We start from the raw sequence: 27,049 nt of genomic DNA, 5'->3' as shown, positions 1-27,049 counted from the left end.
AGAGAGAGAGAGACCGGGGAAGCTGGACAGACCGCGCGGGGGGAGGAGGGGATATAATTTGATACGTTTACCATTTGGTTTTATTTTTGAGTAATTTCGAGTCGCTCTGGGCGTCTCAGCTGCGAAAGCCGCAGCACAAGCTTCCCGTAATTACAGGCCGTCCGACTCGCCTCTCCGTTCCTCCGCGCCGTGTGTCGTCCTCGTTGTTGTCGTGGTTTCCTCCTCCTCTTCTTCTCCTTCCTCCTCCTCCTCCTCCTCCTCCCGTTTCCCCGCCACACGGCAATGGACGAGTTAAGCGTGTCGCTCCGGGCGATGTCTAGGAAGTTCCTAGGGAACCGCTAACGACGAAGCGCCCATCCGCGATCCCGCCACGGGATCGATAGAGATCGCGGATCGATTACGCATCGCCCGCCTTCGTGAAGATCGCGATTTCGGATATAAGAATCTTCCAACGAAAATCTTCAATTTTTTAATGCTCGTTCGAGGATCTTGAAATGATAAAAAATATCAGAAGTTGATTCGTATTCGAGTTTCGTGGCTATTTGTTAATAATTTAATTTAATATTATTTTCACTCCGTTATAATTATTTATTATTTTCTCAATTTGATTCTTGTTCTTTCTAATTGTTTGTGTATTGAAGAAGATTTGATGAGGTCGAAATATTTACGAACGTCTTCCCTTTTACTCAGTGTGTTGGCTCTTTAACGTTTTTATATTACAACGAGCAATAATTTTTATTTGAGATGTAAAGATTACAATATGGCAACGGTCGTTGCCTGATACGATTAATAATTCCTTGTGCAATTTTCGAAAATTTCTGTTCGCCATCGCCGCAAGTTACAAAAGCGCGGGTGATTATTTATCACAGTCGCGCACTGTTTGCGCACTTTTCTCGCGTCGTTAAGCGTAATTCTAGCCGTCCTGCCAGCTGATTAATTATTGGTGAAACGCGATTGTTACCTCACAGTTGCGGATGGTCGCGGTATGCAACATATGTCGCGCATTCAAAATCGCGGCCGAGCACAGTCGCAGTAAGAGTCATCGCATTACTATTCATTACCCACATAAATAGCGATCACTTCACGCACGAGCGCGCCGCTAATGATCCTTTATTCCGTCGCTGTAATTAGCACCGACCGTGTACCTGCAGAGAACCGCCCGCTCGTGTAATTCAACGTAATTTACATTTATCTGGGCTCACCCTTTGTTGTGTAAAACAACAGAAAAACCTACGTTATATATTGCAAATGTAAGATTTAACAGATACATTGGTACACTGCACTCGAAAGATATTTTATAATAATAAAGCGACAATTATTTTTATTGCTAATGTACAATCAATAAGTGTTGCAGCTACTAAAGATGTAAAGAAGAGTGAAAAAGAATTACACGTATGAATATACGTAAACGGTGAGGCGTCAACAAGACTTATAATACAATGCTTACCAATGCTTACCAATGCACAGTGATGGACAGAATGGTTGCAACACTTTTTTATGTGTTTAGGAACGCGCGTTTAGATCAGGTTTATGCTTCAAAAATTTTTTACGAGGAAAATTTTACTCGAAAAATAGATCGGAAATGCTCAAAATTTCGGAACGGCCATGGAGTAAAATATTCCTCGCAGAAGAAGATTTCGGAATGTAACCCTGAGGCTAAATGCTCGTTCCTAAACTTATGAAAAAAAATGTGTCGCAACCGTTCTGTCCATCACTATACATATCTATATGTCTAATTAAAGTTAGATATTAATTTTTACATACAATTATTACAAGGAATATTATGTGTAGAGTATCTACGTATGACTATTACTCTATAAATATAAAAGAAAAAAAGTAAAGTACCCGTGATGCGTCTCTTCAAGCTCGTTCCCCGGGATTTACGTGGATTATGCGAATTACGCCGGATTAGGTGGAGGCGACTACGTTATCGCCTTGGAATAGTGCTGATTAACGCGTCTATGTGCACGCGAGGCGCTTTGATCCGGTCAAGCATCAACCTTCGCCGCGCGATTCGCATGAAGAATGCGCTCGCACGTGAAGGTGCGTTCTATTTAAGCGGTACATGCCCGTGTATGCAAGACGTATTCATTAAGGCATCTCGTCTCGCGATTCTTCTGCGATTCCGAGGAGTGACAACGAGAAATGAGCTGTTGAGCGAAACAACGATACACACTCGGAGAGACAGGCCGCTCGATTAATTTTCTTGAAAAACTTTCCATCTCTCCCTTCAGTCTCGGACAAAACGCGATAAGTGAAATGAATAATTCGACTGGAGTTTAATCGCCCTCTTGCACGAATCTTCTTAAAATGAGAAAGACGCGACTCAGGTATACGGGGTGTCCCGCGATGACCGAATCGGCCGTCAAATGTAGATAGAGCGAGGTAAACTGCATCGAAAAGTCCCATATCATTTTTCAAAATTCGTAGTAGTTTTTGAGTAATAAACGAACACATCTGGGCGAATGAGCACACGAGAAGCAGTAGGCTGGACTCGGCAGACGCGGTGAGCTCCACCTCCCACTATCGAACGCCTATCGTCGCTACGAGACTAAACAATAAGACATTTAACATGCCTGCCGAGTCCGGCCTACTGTTTCTCGTGCGCTCATTCGCCCAGACGTTTTTATTAATTACTCGAAAACTATTGTGAATTTTACAAAATGCTACAGGACTCTTTAATTCAGTTTGTCTCGCTCTATCTAAATTTTTCGGCGGATTCAGTCATCGCGGGACACCCTGTATATGTGAAGAGGTAGGCCTATAAAGCCATCCACGACAATTCTACGACCGGGATTATTTCGCGATGCAAACAGGATAGATGCCATTGGTCGGGCGGTCACTGTCCGGGCATACTCATTCATTACCTAAAGTCGCGGGTACTCGAGTATCGACAGCATTAAATGTAATGACTCATCGGTCGATTGCGATACTAGCGGTCGATGCGTTTAACCTACTTCTCGATTACTTTGTCAGCTCTAATGCCGCAATTGAGAATCCGCCGGCCGGCAAAAAAATATGGGAAACGTACAGATGGCTAGAGGATATAGCAGTCCCCGCGCTCTATCCAACTATTAACTTGTCAGTTTCAGCCGCGAAGATCCTAACGGATAAATTTTTCGCAATGCAAATGATACGATTCACCGTTGCGGCTGGTCGCGTGTACGTTATACCGGTTACTAGCTGTAACCTACTGCGCGTGACTTATTTAGATCACTTTGCACGCTGACGCTGTAATTTAGAAACCGCAATGAATAATAACACGGAAGGCGCATGCAAATGCTAATTGATGTCGGAGATCGTCACGGGGAAGGATGGAGAGACAAGTTCGAAATTTTGTTACGTTTATTTCGTATCATTATTATTATTATACTTTACTTCGCGGGGCTTTTTCCGAGAAGTCTCGGGCCTCGGGCTGAATTTCTGCGCATCGTCGCGTAAAGTTGTCACGCGCAAACGTGTACGCATATTCCGCACAAACGGTGCGTATCTCGTTAGACTTTCATCGATTTTCAGCGGACTTTCTAGCGATTCGATTCCCCGACTCCGTGTATCCCCGCGATATTTCTCGAAACGATCCCGAGGACCGATTGCCGGGAATCGGATTAACACTCCGTATAACACACAGTCGCGAAGTATAGTCACGCGCCGGAGGGAAACCGTGCGGGCGACGTGGCGATTTATCGTCCCGAGCTTTCCGCTAAAGCATCTCGGGTGACTTCCGGCAGACGTGGCTATCGGCCGATCGACATGGCTCTTTCGTGGTAGAATACTCAATTACCTGGCCCCGAGTTCCTGGCTCTGTGCACCTTCTCTACGCCTCCGCGAGTAAGTGTTCCCTCGCCTCCCGCTGGCACGCACGGTCCTACAATTGGTGAACGAATTCATGGCTCGCGTGTCAATTATTTATTTTCAAGGCGAGGCCTAGGAGGCGCGTACGGACGCTAGCCGGATGACGTCGTGGCGTTTAACAATTAATTAATCGTTAATAAATCGCGCAGTCTTCGTTCCCCCTGTTCGCACAATGCTAGCCGGCTAGCCGCCTGAAACTTTATGCGGGCAGCTCCTCGTGTAATTAAATTACCATTTTAATTTGTCGACGGTGAATTACGCCTTCTTACCAACGTCGATTCATATCGCTGATTCATTATTTAGATTCAACATTTGCCTTCCTTCGTAATGATATCTCATCAACTTCGCGGTAATCCCGCCTCTTCTCCCCTTCCCTTTTCTCCTTTACTGCATATTGTCGTCTCATCTTCTGCACTTGGGTGAAAACGATACCGCGGTGATAACCGAGTCTTGTTAAACTGATCTCAGATTAGATCTAAATGGCTCGAAACAAAATTGAAACTTACCCGACATTTACTGGTATTTCTAATTATGTGAAAATTGATCGTTGCAGGTCCCGATATACCCGGCTTCCTACTTCAACCCTTCAGGAAACCGAAGAGGATAAGGACAGCCTTCAGCCCAAGTCAACTTCTTAAACTGGAACACGCCTTTGAGAAAAATCACTACGTCGTCGGCGCAGAGAGAAAGCAGTTGGCGCAGGCGTTATCGCTGACCGAAACTCAGGTAAGTTCAGGAAAGTTCATGCCGCGGACCTTGACCTCATCAGACGAAAATCAAACCGTACGATCTTACGTAGCGTTTCAGTCTAACTTGACGTAATTTGTAATCCAGACGGGATTTCTATCGCTAACGAGCCAATTACAATGATAATTGCTATATTATTATTTGCCATTTGCATGATGCGGTAAGATATTCCAAGTAATATCGAATAATATGTCGTTAACGTCATTAAATATTTAATACAATTTAGAGGTGCGATTAACACATTCAACGGTTTGATTGCGAATGATAATTAGATTAAGATTATCTGATGCATAAGCGTTTTCTAGTTGCCGAGAGCGGTGCGCGATGCAAATGCTATACAGAATTAATAAAGCAATGTCAGTGGCGACTTGACATTAGCATTCTCGTGACGCGTTAAGCAAGATTGATATTTCTTACAAGGTTTGCGCCGTGAGAAGAATCGCTCGTAGATGCATTCGCGTGACGCGGCGATCCTCATTGTTTTCTCTGCTCGTTTCGCAGTCAGTAATAATCGTCTCATTTGCACTTTGCTCGCGCGTGATATACTCTTGATTCATAAAAAAGATATTACCATCGTAATGTAATACTTCTGACACTTTGCAAACGAGACGCGAGGAGAAACGAGATTTATATATTTTTTTCTTATATAAGTATATAGTTAAAATACAGATATATTAATTCATTTTCTTTACCTACATTAATTAATCGCCTCTCACTGAAATCCTTCCAACGACGAGAAGCGATAATTAATTACACAATTGTTATAGCCTACTCTGGGAAAAAAATGACAGTTGTAACCCATTTTGGGGCCCACCATTAGTAATCGAATTATTTGGATTGTTCGTTACTCTACTCTGGGAAAAATTTTGACCGTTTTTTGATGTAGTTAAGTAACTTAACATTTCGGTTATTGCCACTTAAGTGAAAATTATCTTTGCGTTACTGAAGATCGACAGAACTAATTGAGAGAATTGATTAGTATTACTTTAATATCTTGGATATAGATAGAACAGCTAATTGTGATTTTTAGTTACGCGGGATAAAATGCGTAAAAGATTAGAGTTACGAACAATCTAAATAATTCGATTACTAATTGTGGGCCCCAAAATGGGTTGTGACTGACTTTTTTTTTCCCAGAGTAGACATTTTGGTATTATCTTCTCGAAATAATCTCAGAGATTTGTCCTAATACACGTGGAACATTCTTTACACATAGGATATTTCACAATCAAACTAAATATTACAAAATAAGACGGTAGGTGCGGAATGTCAAAACCAACATTTCTCATCAAGTAAAGTAAATATCCCATTAGACACCGTTATGGAACTAACATCCGTTAAGGATTCTGTTGTCTATTGATAAATTGTACACCATAGGCTCGTCCCATAGCTCGTACTTTCATCTGGTTTAAATCTGTTGGTCATGCCAGCCTTATAGCTAGTTATCGATTATCGTGTAAAGCATCATTTAAAGATTATCGTGTGAAGCATCTGTCGAATAGAAAGGAGAAAGAGACTTTCTTACCACAAACCCGGGATCGCATGCAGGGCAAAAGGATTTTTTAAGAAATACAATTCTTGCTACGACGATGGCAGCTTTATGTTTGAACAATAGCTTTAAACATCTGTCATAATTCGTTAGTCAAAAGAGGCAAAAATACCGTAACGATGTGACCGAACATGGTTTACTTAAGGTAGTTTCGTAATGCTCAAAAATTTCTTCTAGACAGACAATGATATATCTTGATGCAATATTATTCTAAAGAATACACTCACGATTAATACATAATATAAAATAGATTCGAAAGATTGTACATAGTTTGAGGCGCTGTTGCCACATCTCTTACACTACACTCATATCTACTACAAAATTCTTCCCATTTTTCAGTTTTAACTGTTTACATTGTTGAAACGGAACGGTCAATAATTTTGATTTCTTTTCCAGTTGTTCGTTCTATTTTGCTTTATAGCATATTTGTTTCTCATAGGAATCTCGCTCACCGTTAAGCTTAAAGAAATAAAATGTGCCATCATTTGCGTTTGCAAACACAAATATTAATATTTTAATGCATAATAATATGTGTAAATAATATTTCACGTGTAATAATATTTGTAACTTTTTTTTAGAACTTTGAGACGGTTCATTTTAATTTAATTAGTCTTATTTTGCACGTATGAATGTGAAGAATAAACTAACAGGAAAAATCTTCAGGGTCGCCAGCAATAATTAACAACATCAAATTTTGTTGACCGTATCTGGCAATTTTTATGTTTAAGAATCGCTACGTTTCGACCATGGGTTTTAGTCCTCTTCAAGCGATCTGACTGAGAAAGTCATGTATGTACATACATGGATTCGCGTGTATTTTGGTGATGTAGAAAAGATTGTCGTTATATTCAATGCTCCGTCATCTCGCTAGCAATGTTCTCGGGCAGCAAACTTCGACACAAAATTTTTATAGCATTATGTGAATATAACGACAATCTTTTCTACATCACCAAAATACACGCGAATCCATGTACGTGACTTTCTCAGTCAGATCGCTTGAAAAGGACCAAAACCCATGGTCGAAACGTAGCGTTTCTTAAACATAAAAATTGCCAGATACGGTCAACCTTTGATGTTGTAAAGAACAAACTGTAAACATTTGAAACAATTCTCACATAAATGATTTTACTAGATAACTACCTTAAACAAATATTTGTTTAATGCCCTGCATATCGTCTCGATTCTGACATTTTCTAACATTTACCCGAAAATTAATAAAACTCATAAGGCTCTCACGTGATAAACACAAATTCGAAGAAATAAAGACTAAAGATAGCCGTGACACAGGATGTTAGGGTCTAAATAATTCTTATTTTAAAACATGTGAAACACTCTTAGATCCCACTTGACAAGAACCTAAACCAAAGGTCGAAACGTTGTAAAAGCGTATTTAATAAATGTGGCTAGCTGAGATCGATTGAAATTTGAAATTTTACTATTAATACTGGCAATCTGAAGAAACATACTTGTTCTTATTTTAAAGTTATTGCGAAAAATATGACCTCAGTCAAGGTTTGAACCTCCCTCTCACTAGGCAGGCGCCTCACCAATTCGACCACCGAGGCACGCAGTAATATTCGTCCCAATAAACAGTCTAACGTTGATTCCCGAATGCCACATATCGTGACAGTGTTCGAAACGAGAACTCCGCGCCTACTTAGATCGTCAGTGTTAAAACACAGTAGAATCGTGCATTATTATTACGTATCTGAAATCATATCTCATTCCGTATACGTGTGATTATTTTAGTTTATAGATAAAAAAGGCGGAAAGATCCCAAATTATATTGATGATCTTGTCTGCAAGGTTTATGCACAAAAAGTCCATTATCCATTAACGTATATGTCAGCCAGTATCATATTTCAACATTAATGCAGTGGTAGTAGTATAATACGGCAGTCGTATAATGCGCAATAGATTAATGCAATCCGTCGACGATATTTATTAGCAGTATTGATATTTATTATCGTCGGACGTAAGGATTACATTAATCTCTCGTTAATGTCGCTGTGGTGTCACTTTCCACTCTCTTAAATACTAAATTCGGTCCCTTGTCTATGATCAGCACGCAATTTAGAATCCGAGTGTCGCGTCGCGTGGCGGACGGGGCCAGTCTAAAATTTCCAATTGACTAGAATTCGCGCGTCAAATAGGACTGCTTTTCACATCTGTAGCTACCTATAGTCCGGGATATCAAGTGGAGCCCGCGATTGAAGGTAACAATGGCTATGTACTCGCGCGCGAAACGTTAATGGCGCAGATCGAGAGCGGGAGAGAAAGAGGATGGGGGGGGGGGGGGCGCGAACGAGAGAGAAAGACCGATGGGGTCGTATAACGAGGGGATTGATATGCTAATCCGTGACCGAGGGGTGGCCGTGTGTCTTTCGGTGGTGCCCGATACCGTTACGCGTTCACGCACGCACGCACTCACGTACACGTATGTACGAGCGAAGGCAAACGTAGGATCGGGCATGGCGCGCTCCAGATGCGTCGTACGTAGGTACGTACATCACGTGCCGCGTTACGTATTCCATGGGCGTAACGCGCACCAAAAAAGGGCAAGATGGCAAGGGTCGGCACGACGATATCGGGAATTAAGCCGAGAGACGGAGACAGAGAGAAAGAGAAAACGGGAAACCACCGAGCGCGGACGCCATCTTGGATCCGGCCGTCGGCGGGATGTTCCAAACAGGCTTCTGCCTCGCGTTCTCCTCTTCGTCCTTTCCCGCTCGTCGTCGTTGTCGTCGTCGTATACCTCCTCCTCCTCCTCCTCCCGCTCCTCCTCCACCTCCTCCGTCTTCTCCTTGGATCGCATTGCGTCTACATCTCGCGTAGAAAATATACAGCCGTACAGCCAGACGACATTTCTTTTCTTACCGCGTGCTCTCGCGCGCTTTGTTGCTGCCGAGAAATTCGAGTGACGAGTGGACAGACTTATGGCGGAAGAGTTTCTTAAATTTATTCCTCCTTTATTTGCTGTTATTAAGAGACGCACGATTTCACGAACTTTTCTTCGTAAAACAATAATAACAATAATTACAGTCTATTGTGTACATTAAAAATATCGAAGGCACTTCTAAATAAGAAATTTTAATAAAATGTTTCGCGCCTTTTGCCATAGTTAGGATCAATGTTGTTCAAATATTCGCGGAAAAGCAGGTACAATGTAGAGAAGGTGTATAGATAAATGACGCGGCTGCTATTGTATCGTAAAGAAAACTCGTGGCCACTTGGTGATGCAAATCGTCTTTTGCATCATGAATAAGATAAGCCGAACTACATGGAAAATTTATTCGACTGCTGTCGTACTGTTGTTTCCCTTAAAAAAAAAAGAAAAAAGAAAGAAATGAGGCCAACTCGCGATCGCGTCTACTACCAACAATTTTACCGTAAACGTTCATCTTTCCGCATAAACGTTTATTACACGCACTGCGAACATTTTTACTCGCATATTTATCTCGATAATTACACGGCCGCGCACGTGAACGAATAATCACATAGAATCTCCCGACTTTGTCGCTATTGGCGCGCGAGAAAACGCGCGCGCGGTTAATAAGTAATAATGCGGTGAGAATAAATAATAACGCCATCGATGCCGTCGACTTTGTCGTTAAATATCGTCTCGCATGAGAAGGTATGATCGCGGGAATAGGTAGTTGCAGCGCTTTTTTTTGCCAGCGGACCATTTACTCCGCTGTGGGCGTCACGTTAACAAGGCGTGAGCGCCGGTCGATGGAATTCCATGCTTCTAGGCAAACGCACGTCTCTCCCTCCCTCCCTCTCTTTCTCTCTCTCTCTCTCTCTCTCTCTCTCTCTCTCTCTCTCCTCTCTCTCTCTCTCTCTCTCTCTCTCTCTCTCTCTCTCTTTCTCTGTCACGTCAACCCGGCGAAAGATTCGCTCGAAGACATCGCCAGGACACGCCGGGCCCGGGGACTGTTAACTGTACTTTATTACGTACTGCCCTCGTGGATCGCGTCGTCCTCGCGCGACTACGGCGCGTCGTTAATAAGGCGCGAGTATCCACGTGGAATTCCGACGAGGCCTCTCCTCGCGTGACTCCGGGACCCCGCGGATTATCGGCCGACAAAGTTTTCGCGCGGCTCGGCGCGTTGCACGCGCCGCGCCGACGACGCGCGTCGCGGCTGTGCCCGCGCGTCAAACGGCACGAACGGCGGCGGCGGCGGATTAAGGAGTTTTTAAAAAGATCTCGGACGTGAGTCCGTTTGCGGCCTCTCATCCGTCGCGTTACAATGCGAAAATTAAGGAGCGTCGAGGAGCATTGGGCGTCGATCTTTGCCGATTAAACTCGCAGGGGGCGGGCTAGACTTTAATTGCTTTTTTCAAGAGAACGCTGGAGTGATCGTGCACCTTTTGCACTTTTTTGCATCTAGAATTGTCAATTCACGAAAACATTTGTGTAATATACAAATTATGAGATTCTGTGTATAGACCGACAGTGCTCCACTAGTCGAGCTAAATCGAAGAATAACATGGTATTATTGAAATTAAGTTTAGAAGTCCAACGAAAAATTTATTCACTAGCTGTATAGCTTATTCGATTGAATAGATTTCTTGTTAGGCTTCTACACTTAATTTCAATGATACCACGCTGTTCCCTTATTTAGCCCGAATAGTGGAACACTGTCGGTCTGTACACAAAAGCCACATGATTTGTATATTATATTTTCACGAACTTATAGTTCTAGGAGTGGAGGATCCTAAAGCCACGGGCGAACTCGATCAGTGTCGATAAGATAGGAGACGGAACTAAAACCGTCGATTATCGAGATTTTTAATTCCAAGTTCTACTTTAGATGTCACGATGTTGACGATGCTAGAATTCGTTCGCAAGTCCGAGAAATTTATAACCGATCAATTTGCAACTTTTACGAAAAAGCAGCAATTTTATTAGTTACACATTGCTCAGACCGAGATTTTGGATCGAATTCTGGCATCGTCAACACCATGGCTTTACTGGCAATCTGACAGATGTTTGGCAGCGACCTCTCTCGAAAAAGCCTGCAACTATTTCTACACGCCATACTGCTCTTTTCCTCTTCTTCTAGACTTGGATTTCAGGACTTGCGTTTATTAGAAGTAATCGTTTTTTCTAGGCTATTAATCTTAGTTCTAATTACACGATATTGTTCTTATATGTTGTCCCTAGAATACGTTGGTCTCATTTTGTATATATTTATTGTATAATTCTTGTATCAAGTAAATATTGTCGTCAAATGTACCAAAAATTAGTGAAATTAAAAACATTTTTCGTTTTTTATATAAAGTCGACCAGCATAGTTTAGATTTTGCTGCGTACTTTAATTCCGTAAGAGAGTTTTGCGTTTCTACAAAGCCAATTAGAAGATTAATCCTAACAAAGAATGTCGATAAAACAGACGGCTTTAGGATCCCCTTAATTTGAATCGGGAGTCCGAACTTGTAGCGTCCATATGCATGCTTCTGGATCAGTCGAGCCCGCGAGGATATGCTGTCGAGACGCGACGCTGCGCGACGTCCGGCGCGATCACGATTCGGCGGCTGGTAATGTATTCGCCGGGTAATTGCCGGGATAATCGCGCGCAATTAGAGCTCTAATGAGGGCCAGCGGGTCGCGTGTAACGCGCGTTCGCCTTATGAATCTTAACAAGCGCGAGAACAACCGGCCTATGCGTGCGCGTGTTGCGCACCTATACGTATACACGCGTGCGCTCCTCGCCGATCCGCGCGCGCGCGCATGTGCGTGTGCGTACGCACGCACGAAAGCCGAAGGATATAATGTAACTGCTAATTACGCGCCTCTCGCGACGCTGATTGGCTTCCGCGGAGAAGGACGCGCTGGAGGGATACCGCTAATGGTGTATCATTTCGATTTGCATAACCGCAGTCGCCCGGGGGACCATTCGGGATGAGGCGGTCAATGGGGGTCTGAATTAAACGTCGGGGGGAGAATATCGAAATTCAGTGACGTATAAAAAGTGTCGTGCATTACGTGCATTAAGTACTACATATAGAGTGTATATGCATATACGAAAATTATACCTTTAACGGGAAACATATTTTTACAATACTGCCGTCCTAATCTAAAAAGCAGTATCTCCATTTTTTTTGCCAACTGATTGCTTTTACTGCTCTTTCGTGTAGTTAGTTCTCAAGATGAGTAAAGCTGATATACCTCACTAAAAAGCAGCAACCACCAATTTACTACTTTTTTTCACCAAAAAAATGTCATGGCAATGTAAAATTATTGAAATATAGAAGAAAAGCTTTAATATGAAGAATTCATTTCAGAATTAACGCATTTTTTTGTGGTGGCCTAGCTAGAATAACAACGGTATATGAATTCGCATGTTAGATTAAAGTTATTGGGCTACCTGCATCTCGCTCGGACCTAAAAGGCATTCTCGTTTCCTATTTGATTTGTATCATAATGGCCCTGATTTAGTTCTACATACTTTTAACGTTATATGTAATATATTGTATATACATATATATAGTTTAAAATACAATGTATATTCCATATTTTATATACAATATATAATATTAATATTGACTCTATCGGATAAATACACTTGTCAATACGTCGGTTGTTGAAATCGAACGTAGGTATTATACGTTTCAGAGACTATACAAGCAACCAAGGTAAAGCATTGGTGATCGGTACTGCTGAATTACGTGCGTGACGCGAGCGGCGATGAGGGCGCGCTTTTACAGCTAGACCGAGCGCGAGCGCATTTTGCGCGCCGCAATTAGCAGTTAAACGGCATGCAGTGAACGTAATTGCTTTTCTGCTATCGAAGGCTGGGAAGGGAGATATCGAGTTGAACAAAGGACGCAAATTGAGGATTGAGGATAGGCGACGTCAAACGTAAACGTTGTCACAGGTGGACAATGGCCGCGCGTTTTTAACACTTTTTTTCCCCAATATCTTTATCCTCAATATCTTCCTTAAGTTTACAATGGCATTTTGCGGCGACGTACCGCAAGGACCCCCCCCCCCCCCATTCAATTTACGCTTTATTCTCCTTTACGTTCGCGAGAAAATTTCTTCTCTCTGCGAGCCCCCCTGTCCCCCTCTCTCTTTCTCTCTTGTAAGAATTAAATGGCATATTTTGTTTATTAACAAACGCAATTATCGCGGCATAGTATTCGCAATTCTCGCCGACGACGTCGGCTTTCTCCGTATTTGCAATAATGTCCGTGCGTGACGTTAATTATCGTTCGCGAGAATTTATTAGGGAAAGCACGTCGTATTTTTCGCGAGACCCGTCGATGACTCGTTATTAATTTATCGTCGATTACGGCGACGCCGTTATTATGGCGACGCTGGCGTTAATCACGCTCGCGGCCTATCGTCGGAATCGACTCTCCGCGGATTTATCATCCCTCCCGATGAAACAGTGATTAATTATCACGATTGCCCCATCGGTATGCGAACGGCGAAAAGAAACTTGGACTCTACTTAAGGCTCATCCGTATCATCAATCTCGCCATTAACTCGACGATTTTTCTCCGCGATTGTCTTTGTCAGGCATATTTTTGTCAGCGGAAATGTTCATCGAAGCTTGGACGCTGTTTCTTAATCACTTTTGGTGACTTTCATTTTTCAATGTTTTTCCTCCTCCTCGCAAAGTCACCGTCACGTTGTTCGGTTTCAAGAGGATCCCTCAGCCATCTTTTTACCGACACAGTCAAATATAGTTTTTGCGCTTGTGATTCTTTTTATTGGTTTTTATGCGCAAAATAATACCAGAATAAGTTGCGGACCGCATAGCAGAACATTTTCATACTTAAAACACTTTCAGTTCATAAGTCTAATAAAAAAAATTGGCATTTGAAATTTTTAGCTCGTAGTTTGTGTTAAATTTCAAATTGGCTTTATACAATTGCAAAATTCTTCCGCACGACTAAAGTACGCATAAAAAGAAAATGAGAGACGGTCGACTTTATATAAGAAAACAAAGAGAAAGTAACAATATCATTTTATAAGTGATTGAGGTTACACCTGAAAATTTCAAATACCATTTTTCTTTATTAGACTTCCGAACTGAGTGCAAGTACGAAAATGTTTTGCTATGCGGTCGCAACTTATCCTGGTATTATTTTGCGCATGAAAGTCAGTAAAAAGAATTACAAGCGCAAAAACTATATTTGACTGTGTCGGTAAAAAAGATGGCTGAGGGATTCTCTTAAGCGCTTTGTGTGAAAAGGGAGTTTCCGAGAGGTACACCGCTGACCAAAATCATGTACACCAATGCTTACTAATGCTGGGTGGGCATTACTGTATCTTATTATCTTATTTCATTTTTTAATCTTTTTAGATTCTTTCTCTCTAATGCCCCAGCAGGGCCAAATAACATCTACTAATGCCCGAGGGAGAAACCGCTGATCAAAATCTTGTTTACCAATACCCACTAATGCCCAGTGGGCATTACTTTATCTTATTATCTTATTTTATCTTATTTATCTTGTTTGATCTTATTTTATCTTATTTTATCTTTACAATGTCCCTAATGCCCAAACTAACGCCCAAAAATGTCCAGTAATGCTGCAAATCTGTACACCACAATGCCTTCAGCGGTTTCCCCCTCGCAAATGCCCAAGAAATGCCTACAGCAATGCCTGGTAATGCCCGAAATCCGTACACCACAATGCTGTCTGCGGTTTGTCCCTTGGAAATTTCGAAAGATACTTATGCAGGCCTGAAGAACACAAGAAAGAAACCTTTTCTGCCGCTGCAAGAATCGCGTCCGAGGCACGTTGCTCGACTCATTTTCTTTCACGCACGCTCTCGCGCTTAATGAGCAGCTGCATTAGAGTATCGGCTCTGCGTACAAGAGCCATACTTACATGGACGATTGCGCTATCGCGGAAAATTGACGCCAATCAACTCGTCGGCCTCCCGTCGATTCGAGCTAACGATCGCTCGTACTCACGCGGCTAACTGGCGTATATTATATTAATTACATCGGTGTGCTCTCCCCCCCTCCCCCCCCCCCCGAAAATTCACGATTCAACGACGCTTTATTGTCAATCGTAATTGAACGACATCCGTAATCCAAATTAATTATCCTTAGAAACGGCGGGACGCTCAATGATTAATTACGTCAAATCGAGAAGCTCATCCGCGAGCGATCAACAGCGAGATATAGATTAATAAGCGATATCACCTTTCCGTTACCGCCGCGCCGCATCGTTACGCCGCTGCGTTACGTCATATCCCGATATTTTCTCAAGTAATTTATACGAAGGTTTACCTTGCGCGCCGCAACATATTATACATCGCGAATGTCGCGTACACCTCGTTACTTTCGACGGTACTGTTTGGATGGGAAATCCAAACTTGCGCGCTTGAGCTGCCGATAAATAAGCGCCGCTAACGTTCGCGTTTTCGCGCGAAACACCGCCGTGTTATCCTGCGGGAGCGCGCGAGTGCTCTTCTGGAAAGGATCGTTAGGCTGATGGCGGAGAACGATCGGTAAACGCTTAAGGGCCTGAACAGAAAAATTGTCGTAAGTGTTTACGATTCCGTGGTGAGACGCAAGTCGATGTCGGAAGTCAACGCACAAAGAATAATTGTCGCGTTCGTCGCATCGGGAGGCGACATACGTCTACGACAATTCTTTGTGCGTTAACTTTCGACTTCCGTTTACAATTCTGTCGTAAGACTTAAGTCAACGCACAAAGAATTATCGTAGACGTATATCGCATTTGTCGCATCGCAAGGCGACATACGTCTACGACAATTCATTGTGCGTTGACTTAAATCTTACGACAGAATCGCAAACGGTTACGATAATCTTTCTGCTCAGGTCCTAAGACTGTCTTAGTCGTAGACGTAAGGTAAGGGAATCGTGAAAGGCTATTGCATACACCAATAAAAATTTTTATCGGGTACACCCGATGAAATTTGATTGAAAAACCGATCACCTTTTTCATCGGATATATCCGTTTGTTGTTATGCAATTGGATTACCCGCGCGATTATATTTAATCGGACATTTTTCTTAGTGTACGACTTACGTCTTTCTCTCTGCCTTACGTCACGTCTACGACTAAGACAGTCTTAAGTGTTTACGGATCGTTCTCTGCCATCAGCATTGTTCTGTGGGCGGAGGGTACTATTAACGGCGATAATTAACGACGTATTGGACATGTGGCGCGGAAAGAAGGTCAGCGATAAATCAGACTATGTCGCGCGGCGCGGTCGTTCGTCGTTTACAAAATAATCGTCGCGGCGAGTCAAGTCTGTAAATCATACCTTTAATTGCTCCTTATCAGCGCGCCTGGTGAGCGGCGACGCTCCTTCGTGTCTTGACGAAAAGCCATCGACGGACAATAGTCAACGCGCGGCTTTCGAGCCGCGGGTCCAGCGAATTTGGCTTACAATGTCGGGATCTTGAAATAATAATTCAAGTTTATAAAAATGCTAAAGTACATGCAGGGATTTAAACTCTTTAAAGGAATTTCAAGTTGCGCTTATTTGGCAGGTCTACGGGTTAAACGATGCTGATTGACCAATTTTTACTTACTAATAACAACTTTATGAATCACGACGGGAGAAAATGGTTCGAAACTTTTCGACTTGGTTTTTCATGAGGAATATCACTGTATAAATAGTGGGCGCGAATTAGTTTTCACCCTGTATAAAGCTTGACTTTTCAATATTTTTACAAAATAATTGATACATTTCTGACTGTAATGAGATAATTACTACTTTCATTAAAACATTAAAACTTTCATTAAAAACTACTTACAAGTCATATTTAGAAGATACCGCCGGTACGTGAAAGTAGTCATCGCTGCAAGTGGACAAATTTGGAGCTGATAACGTAAAACTTTTTCGCACAGTTTGGTGGCTCTAAAGGCCTGCGTCTACGATGCTAGAACTTGATCCAAGTTCCTGTCCTGAGAAATATGTAGCCAATCAACCTGCAGCTATCCCATAAAAGTTGCAAGTGGACACAGGCCTTAATCAGGGTAATCAGTTTCGTATTCAGACCTAGTTCGGTCTCCTGGTTCTAGTCTTCATAACTCAGAATCTGACGCATCCGCCCATGTGAGTTAAGCCTCCTGGTCTCCAGCCTTCATGCTCTGATCAGACCTAGTTCCTAGGTCTCCTGATCTTCACACCCGCGACACAAGAAATCAAAATACACTGAGGTGGCACGTTTGTGTTTTTGTCACAAGGGAGAAATGATTATTAAATGCGCAGCATTTTCGCTGTACGTCAACGTAGGAAGGCGGGAAGAACAAAGTGGAATAGAATGAGCGTCGTTGCTATAATGTCCCGACTCTCCGAGCAGATCCGCCAGGGAGAACAAATAGCGCCGTATATTTCCGCGACGCAAATGCCCGGCGATACTTGCCGCGACGTTATTAGCATGCCGCGCTGTGTGCCGTCGGAGTAATTTGCATCCACGTCCGTGTTGGTGGGCGCGTGTCCCGTTAACAATCCTTTTAGCGCAAAACCGTATAACGCGCGATAACACAAATGAAGCGCATAGAGAACGCGATTTGACGTCCGTTTCCCCCTCTTTCTCTTTCCTGTTCTCTCAACCACAACTGGACTTTCTACTCGATTACCGAATGTCCGATTAAAATATCAGCCTGGCCTCCTCTCCCCCCTCTCTCTCTCTCTCTCTCTCCCTCTCTCTCCTCCGTTGAAATAATTTTCAATCGCTCGCGTTTGCAGATTCCTAAACGTCCTTAGAACGAATTTATGGGCGAGCTTATCCCGACGTGATCTGAGAATTGTTATTATCAATCTCGCGTTAGCGGCAAATGAGTCCTCGCCAAGGCGCGCGCTGTAAAACTCGCGTGCGCGGAATCGCAAGTGGTCTATCGCGGAGCGAGGGGGAAAACGCGGGTCGACGAAGAGCTGGAACAATTTCCGCGGGAGATTTCTGAGAAAGCGCCTAATAAGTGGCGGCGAAGCCGATGCGAGTCGATTATTCTCTCAGCACACAATGCGTCCGCGATAAATTTCTTATCGCGGGAATTGAACGGCGGCTACGATAATAATTTACGGTACGCGATACACGATCTAACGTGCGATCTCGAGTTCGGTTTTTTTCGTTCGGCGCGGGTCGAGATTCGCGTCTAATCACGGGGTCGTTTAGCGGCTCGTCTCCGTCGCGGTATTAAGGGGATCCTAAAGCCTGTTTTATCGATATTCTTTGTTATAATAGAAGTAATCTTTTGATTGGCTTTATAGAAATGCAAAACTCTTTTACAGAATTAAAGTACGCAGCAAAATCTAAACCATGCTGGTCGACTTTATATCAAAAACAAAAAAAAAAAAGTTTACTAATTTTTGGTACGTTTGACGACAAAATTTGCTTGACACAAGAATTCTACAATAAAATATATAAGAACAATATTGTGGAATTAGAACTAAGATTAATAGCCTAGAAAAAAAAGATTACTTCTAATAAACGCAAGTCCAGAAATCCAAGTCTAGAAGAAGAGAAAAAGAGGTCGCTGCCAAACATCTGTCAGATTGTTAATGAAGCCATGGTGTTGATGATGCTAGAATTCGATCCAAAATCTCGGTCTGAGCAATGTGTAGCTAATAAAATTGCTGCTCTTTCGTAAAAGTTGCAAAGTGATTGGCTACAAATTTCTCGAGCCGAGTAGAACTTGGAATTAAAAATGTCGATAATTGACGTTTTTAATTTCGCCTCCTATCTTATCGACACTGATCGAGTTCGCCAGCGGCTTTAGGATCCCCTTAAACGCCAGGAAGAAGGGCCGTGCACGCCAGATATATCGAATGACAGCGCGCGCTTTATTGTTAGTCCGACGACGACACGCCTCATTATGCATAGAGAATCCGTACGCGGCCTGCATAATATGCAAAACTCCCTCCCATTACCGTCCGCGACGGGCGTAATACGCCGATCTCGGCGAGTCCGCCTCGCTCGGGAATGTAACAGCCCGTGCGTTATTATACATATCGCCTCGCTCTCCTTCCTTTTCGCTATCGCTGCGACGGAGGATTTCGAGGAGCGTAACGGTATGCGAGCGATTTATCGGCATTAAGGACGACAGCGGCGGGAACGGCACCGGAGCGTCGCCGCGCGCTCGGATCGGCGCGCGAAACTCGCGGGTATCATCCGTGGAATATCAAATTACATCTGTGTCGCGCTGGACAGCGATATCGGGGAATCGTAATTAAATCGAGACGCGCTCTCCTCCGCGAGACTCTCCGGCGAGATCCTGAGATCGCGGACGGACGTCGAATTTCGCGACACGCGTTATCTCACCTTGTAAATTGGCATCAGTCAAGACACAGCGAGGTAATCGCATCGATAATTTGAGACGCGCGAGAGACGACGCGTCTCGCCCGCGTGCAGGTTTCTCCGTCACGATCTCCGCTGTCGGCGCTGTCGAGATAGCCACCAAACAAACGTTATCAGCCGTAATCGGCGCGCCGCGTTTAATCGACACTATCGACAGCCGTTTAAATCGAATCGGGCCGCGCTCGAGCCCGACCGCTTACCGGGTCCCTTATCGTCGCCCCGGCATGGCGCGGCACGAGAATAAAATTACGCCAACGATATTGCGCTTATCCCATTTTTACGTGGCGTTACATCGCCGGCCTATCGCGGCGAACAATGGCTAATTAAAATGGGGAAATTTAGAGTCCCATTAATGTAGCCTTTAAAAGACGCGACGCTGCCCCGGCGGGGTACCCCACGGCGCGACTTATCGCTCGCCTAATTGCGCGCGGCCGTATATTTCACGGTCGCCTGGATATTTATCAATTAATTTCTACGAATTACGAGACGATCTCCGCCGAGCGATCTCGCGTTGCCGCCTGCCCGCCGCTTCGATCTGATATCAACGCCTTAAACGATATTTAGATCGTGAAACCTACGATATATCGACGTGGCTTGACGTGTAATTTAATGGGAATCTAAGGGCGACGGGGGAGATTTCTTAGCCGCTTTACGCTGGCATTATTTTATCATCCGAGCGGGCGCGGCGAATATTTTCTCTTGATACAAATGTTCCTTTATAACTTTGTCCCGAGCGCATGTTATAAATTAATAGTAATCACATGGGAGGCGATTAATACCGGTAAGTGATGGCAGATCCAACGATCTCGATTGCTTGCTCTTTCATCAAATTACGCTCCTGCCCTCGTCGTGATTATTTTACATCTTCTCCGTATTTTATTGTTAATCAAATTGTGCGAAATAACATTCAATGCAATATTATTTATTATTTTTTGAGGTAATATCTCTCGCGATAAATTCTTTACGGCCCATTTCTAGAGGAGGCTTAATTAAGAATATTATTAAATTGATTATCAATTTAATTTGATATTTCGACCTTAGTTATGACTGTTTCAAGATCGAAAATTATCGGCGCGCAGTTTGTTGTGTTGAAAAATATTAGACACTGAGATCCAGTCCGACAGTATCGGGCGTTATTATTATTTCTGTTATAAAAGATCACTTATTTATATTATATTAATGACGTCGCACTTGCGCCTTTCGATTACCTACGCGGAGAAATACTAAACACGTGAGGATTTTTCCAACACTCATTTATTCGGCACGAATGACAAAAAGCGTCCGACACAACCAAAGATGTGAGTAAACCCAGCGGTAACTACACGGAGAGAATTCTCTCTTAAAATTTATCCTGAAAATCATGTACTCGTGAGATTTTGAATGGCATTTTATAGAACTTTATAAGAGTTTTTGGAAATTTTACTAGTAAACTGTATGGTAAAATTTCAAAAAATTCTCATAAAGTTGTTAAAAATGCCACGTTGTCCCACAATTTGTAGAGTAAATTTTAAGAGAGAATTCTTTCCGTCCCGCGGACGAAACAATATATTATTTAAAACACCTATTGCACAAACGGGCACCTTTTATGGCGCCTTTATACACATTCCATATCTCGCCTTATCCTTCGTGCGGCTCCCGGAGAGGACGTTCGCAATGTGAAATCTTTGCAACTTAAACCGCGCGTTGTGTACGGCGGGACACGCAAAGGAGCGGACGCTCAAAGGGTTCCGAGGCGCGGACAGTACCGAGCCGATTGATCGGCGTAAACGATAGTCGTCTCGGTGCTCGGTCGTATCGATTCTCTCGCTGTCGTCGCCTCCTCTGGAACTGGATAGCGGCAGGATGGAGACCTCCTTCGTTTCCTCGTCACGATCCCGGCACGTCACTGTCGCCGGCGTGTTGTCAGCTCCACGAGCCGACTCGGCCGATCGTTATTAAAATCGGATTCGTCCGCTGACATTTCAAATGTCGCCGACCGACACCTCTTTCTTCTGCAATGCCACAGGCTAAAGTATCGCATGTTTAAAAGTCACGATGCTGCATTGTTCTACACGTTTCGTGCTACGATGTTACATTGCCGATATAAACGTACTATTTTAACTACTTAACAGACTTGTAGAAAAACTTGGGAACGTTACTTAACTTTAAGCTTAGCTTAATTAATTCTTCGTCTCTTTCCAACTGTTACTTTAAACAGAGACAAACGTGAATTCAACTTAAAAGATTAAAGTTAAGCGACGTTTGGTGAAACCGGATCTTAGGGCCAGTTTTCACGAACGTCGGTTAACTGTTAACCAGAGTTCAGTCGACTCCCTTTTTCTGGGATGACGTGTAGCTCTGTGCTAACAGGAGTGATTAGTAATGGCAGCGTCCTCGGTTCGATCGCGGCCCTCGTTCCGTATATTTTGCCGTTAAGGGAAATTCAAAAAATGTAGCGCTTGAAGGAGTTTAAGCGCTCTGTGTTGGATTCAGTCTTTAATCAAGTTTAAGCATGAATTTCAAGGAATTTTTAGAGATATTACAGAAGAGAATCTAACCTAACCTAACGATTGAAAGGCGTTTCCACAAGAGGATAAACTTAAAAAAAGACTTCCTTTTTCTTATTACCTAAGAAGAGAATCACTTAACCCTCGGTTAGCAGTTAACCGACGTTTGTGAAACTGAGGGGATCCTAAAGCCGCTGGCGAACTCGATCAGTGTCGATAAGATGGGAGACGGAATTAGAAACGTTAATTATCGACATTTTTAATTCCAAGTTCTACTTGGTTCCAGAAATTTATAGCCAATCAATTTGCAATTTTTACGAAAAAGCAGCAATTTTATTAGCTACACATTGCTCAGACCGAGATTTTGGATCGAATTCTAGCATCGTCGACACCTTGGGTGTGTTTGGAGAGCTCGCTGTCACGCTACCAACGCAAACGCTACCAAAGCTGTTCGTGAAGCCAATAACGCGGCAGTGATAGCAAGCTCCAACTGAACAACAGTAGCGTAATGGCGGACAACACGTGAGACGACACACGTGCAATACCGTGATGCAATACCGTGCATTGCATCAACTTTTCCATAATGTGTCACGTTACGTTAAGTATTGAGTACCTAATTAAACCTATATCTAATCTAAGCGGAAAAATACACATTTTGACACAAATGTATAAGTAAATGCATAAGGAAATAGAGTAATTAATTTCCTTATGCATATGCTCATGCACTTATTCAATAGTGTGTGCTTCCCGCTTTAAACTTCAATTAAAATTAATGCAAAAAGAAAATCATAACATAATAAGAGTATGCTTCTTTGTGCGTTAACCAAAATTTAAGATTACATACGGGTTAGAGATCGGCACTAAACGCAACGTAATACATTACGGGAAAGTTTACTCACGAATTAACGTTAACGTTATTATATAATACTTTTTGAGTCCACCGTTGTACAACACTGTAGCGTCTGTAGCGAGCTCCGCGAACGCCTCCAACGCTAACGCTACCATCATACTACCTCGGAAGAAATAGCGTTGGTAGCGCGCAGTTGTGACGTAGAACGCTATCATTAGTGACGTCACGATAGCGCTAATAGCGTCTCCCCGAACGCACCCCTTGGCTTTACTGACAATCTGACAGATGTTTGGCAGCGACCTGTCTCTCAAATGCCTGCAACTATTTCTACGTGCCATACTGCTCTTTTTCGGTTCTTCTAGACTTGGATTTTTGGACTTGCGTTTATTAGAGGTAATCTTTTTTTCTAGGCTATTAATCTTAATTCTAATTCCACAATATTGGTCTTATATGTTGTCCCTAGAGTATGCTGGTCTCATTTTGTATATATTTATTGTAGAATTCTTGTATCAAGAAAATATTGTCAAGTGTACAAAAAAATTAGTAAAAATTTTTTTTCGTTTTTTATATAAAGTCAACCAGCATAGTCTAGATTTTGCTACGTACTTTAATTCTGTAAAAGCGCTTTGCATTTCTACAAAACCAATTAAAAGATTACCTCTAACAAAGAATGTCGATAAAACAGACGGCTTTAGGATCCCCTTAAGAGTTGATTTTAACTTAATTTATTTAGACGGCTTTTGCAGAAATGCCCAACGTGCGAATATGCGACAGTCAATAACGCAACTCCAGTTACGAGAAATGTCGCTGAACAAAGCTTTCAGAAGTTGCCTCTGAATTGGACACATGACACTTGTCCCTATAGAACACAATTGTATCGTAAAAGATACTCTTTTAGATCCCCTACTTTCGCTCGTTATACGGTGAGCGCGATTACCTCGAGGAGCTTAAACGCAGTGGCAGCGGTGCGCGACGACTGTCCTGAAAAAAAAGAGAGAGAGAGAGCAACGGAAAAAGAAGGAAAAAGGGGCGGAGGGGGGGGGGCGCGCAACTCGCGCCCCGCGAATATGGCGGATGGAGAAACGCATATCCGAGGAAATTGGCGTCCCCTCGCGCGAGATCACGCTCAATTTCGTCCTAACAAAACACAGGCCGCTCTTCATCCTGTAATCCACACCCACGTACGCGTCCGCGATAGCTTTTTCGTGCGCGCGGAGCGAGCGCGTGCGCGCTTTTGTATTTTCCAAGCCGTAGCTGCGGAATCGGGGGCCCCCCCTACCTCCCCCTCCTCGCTCGCTCGTTCTCTGTCGCGCGTACACGATGTGTATACGCTCGCGACGATTGAAAAATAATATCGCCGGGTTTATTTAGTCCGACGCGTCTCGCGCAATAGCGAGGGGCGGCGGATTGTCGCGACCGTACGGGGGATTAAAAATAATGTTTCGAGCGTGACCGCCGAGCCCCCGGGGGATTAGGGGGCGACTAGCTCCCGCGCCGGCGATTGGTTGCCATCCAGCTGGAGATTTTATTTGAGGGCTCGCCCGTGTACATATTACAGGCAGTTCTGTCTCGTTCTCTCTCGCTCTCTTTCTTTCTCTCTCTCTCTCTCTCTCTTTCTCCTCCCCCTACCCTCTCTGTCAGCGAAAAAAGCGGGCACGACGAAAAAAATCGCTCAGCACACGTTGTGTTGTCGAGCTGCCGTTTGGCACGGCACGGCTTCGCCAATTATAAATCGCCGGCTCGGCCGGATTTGTAAAGCGCGCGCGGACGGATAAAAAAGCGCTGATTGAAATCGAATACGCGCGTACGGCACGGTGGTAGGTAATTAAATAGACGAAGACGGGAGATCGAGCGCGAGTAAAGGGCGTATGTCCTTTAGCTGCAGCACTTTAATTAATCGAATCAAATTTTAATCTGATTTGGTTTCGACATTTCACCCGGTGCGATCTAATCTCGATGTTATTTTATTTTAAAACACGCCATTCTTCTCGTCGATGTCTCATACGCATTTGATACTTAGGCTGCTTTCCTTTTAGATAACGCAGTCATTTCTTTACACAAATCGACACATGTCACTTTCCACTTAGAATTTAACTCAAATTTAATCGACACTTTTCGACTCGCCTCGGGAGGAGAGTCGAAGTGTGTTTTCGATCGGAGAACGCGTCCGCTCCGAGTATTTCGATAGAATCTTTTTTCGACGGAACCTTTTCTTGAAATAATAAAATTCCTAAGGCTCTGACATGAAATCACACTTTGAAGGAACAAAGGACATAAGAGCCAAGACAGGATGTTAATGTCTAAATGATTCTCATTTTTAAATTTCTTGCGAAAAGTTTACCTCAGCCAGGGTTTTTTTTCTGAAAATCTTTGCCATTTCGTAGTGGCAAACTGTGCTCGAGTGTGTTAATTACGTCTCCTAAGAGGAAAGCAGCCTCTTTCTCATCATATGACATATTTACGTTTTCGTATATCTTCACGAGGTGCAATGACAAAAACTTTCCAAATTATCATAGATCCAGTTGCATTGTAAAAAGTGTGACATTTCTTAAAAATTAGACAATGCTCCAAAACCGCATCTTGGATCAATCCCCATCGAAATAGGACTCGCTGCGAGTTTTCTTCGCGTGACGAATACCGAAGATAGCGCTTTTTAGGAAGGAACCGATTCCACTTCATTCGATCGTGTAGAAATTCAAAAAGCGGGACGCCAGCTCTCTTCGCCGAGACTCGCGGCTAGGAAATACGGCACGGCACGTAGCGACACGAGCGGCGCGGCATTAATTTCCATTAGCGAATATCCAATTTATCGTGGGAGCAAAGGCGGCCAATCGGCAAGCGCGGTCGCAATAAACGTAATTATATTTAACGGGGCGCATAAAGGCCTCGATAGATTAGAGGTCTCGCCTTCCCTGCACTCCCTTCTCCTCGCCGGGCACGTTCCCAGCCGCGGCTCGCGTTGCGCGCGATCCGTCCCGATCGTCAGGACGGATCGCGCGGCTTGGCTCGCGTAATTAGAATATCAATTAATAATCGGGATTAATTAAATCCGCGATTATCGATGCACGTCGCGACGCGCGACGTGGGCTTTCGCCGTCTGTGCGCGCGCGCGGAGATGGAGACTGGTAGATTAGCTTGCGCGGATATGTGTATGGCTTATGTCACTTTTTTGTCCTTGATGAGTCCAACGACATTCGTCGCGCGCGTTTATTACACCGTTGTCGTCGTTACATTAATTATCTCGCTCGATGCGGCTCCGTGCGCAACCGGTCCGCAATTGATATCAAAGTTAATTTCCTTTTCAGACGGACGTCTCGGGCTTATCGCGGATATCGCTAGGCGTAATTTACATAGATAGACAACTATTTGTATCAGTTACGTGTACATGTATATGTGGAAGCTGTTAATAGTTGTCTCCGTTCATGCAATTATAACGTATAGTAAATACACTGTAACGCTATGTATACATATTTAATATATATATATGTGTGTGTGTGTGTGTGTGTGCAGCTGTAATAGCTATATATAGCTATTTCATGTATGTATACAACGCTCAACTTATCGTGCGATGCAAACGTCCCCGATGATTCATGATCAGCTATGGGCAGCCCTCGTATGCATAATGCACTGGCGATGCATTGCGGCTTCGATATTTGCCGCGCTAAAATTAGAAAATTCTATTTGCAGAATTCTATTCCGGCTATAGTACTCCTCGCGTAGCCATTGGTTTCCACCTTGGACGCACGAATTAATTATTTCTGGTTAACCCCCGTACGCTCCTCCGGCTGATGTTTCATTCATTTACGACCTCGCTACGGTGAAGATAAAATTGCACCTTGTACAAGACGCGGCGGAGTTGGGTCTCTTGCGAAACCTCTTCTGTTCGGGAATGAACAATCGGGCAAGTGAGATCACGTGGGGGACGACACGTATATATATAGGGTGTACTGAGACCACCGGATATCCTTTCAATCACAGATTTTTTAGAAAATTTCAAGACGAAAATTCTAACACAAAAATGTCGAGGCTATAATAGTTTTTGAATAATAAGCGATTATATCTCACCAATGATAGGCCTGGGATTTCGCGCGCTCAGGCACGGCGACATGACAAGTGATAAAAGTGTTCGTATGAATGTCGCCCTTTTTAGCAGAGTAACAACTTTCATGGCAACTGATATTGATCGATCACTTTGACAACTGCAAAACTTTGAAGTTACAACACGTTGCACATTTCTATTTGAATGAAATAAGAAGGGCGACATT

At 43.4% G+C, this 27,049-nt stretch overlaps 1 protein-coding gene across 1 annotated transcript in view; it reads left to right on the top strand.

Annotated features, from left to right (window-relative positions):
* Nucleotides 1-27,049, top strand: part of LOC105559418 (homeotic protein empty spiracles-like) — a 58,265-nt gene that overhangs the window by 23,855 nt on the left and 7,361 nt on the right. Inside the window, exon 2 of the mRNA XM_012007677.1 lies at nt 4,406-4,578. Coding sequence (XP_011863067.1) covers nt 4,406-4,578 — 173 coding nt within the window. The remainder of the gene's footprint in view (nt 1-4,405; nt 4,579-27,049) is intronic.

This window comes from Vollenhovia emeryi, unplaced genomic scaffold (genome assembly GCF_000949405.1).
Source record: "Vollenhovia emeryi isolate VEMERY1.0 unplaced genomic scaffold, V.emery_V1.0 DF939273.1, whole genome shotgun sequence".
NCBI classification, from domain to species: Eukaryota; Metazoa; Arthropoda; class Insecta; order Hymenoptera; family Formicidae; genus Vollenhovia; species Vollenhovia emeryi.
Note: the sequence above shows the minus strand (reverse complement) of the source record. Positions and strands in the feature narration are given on the sequence as shown.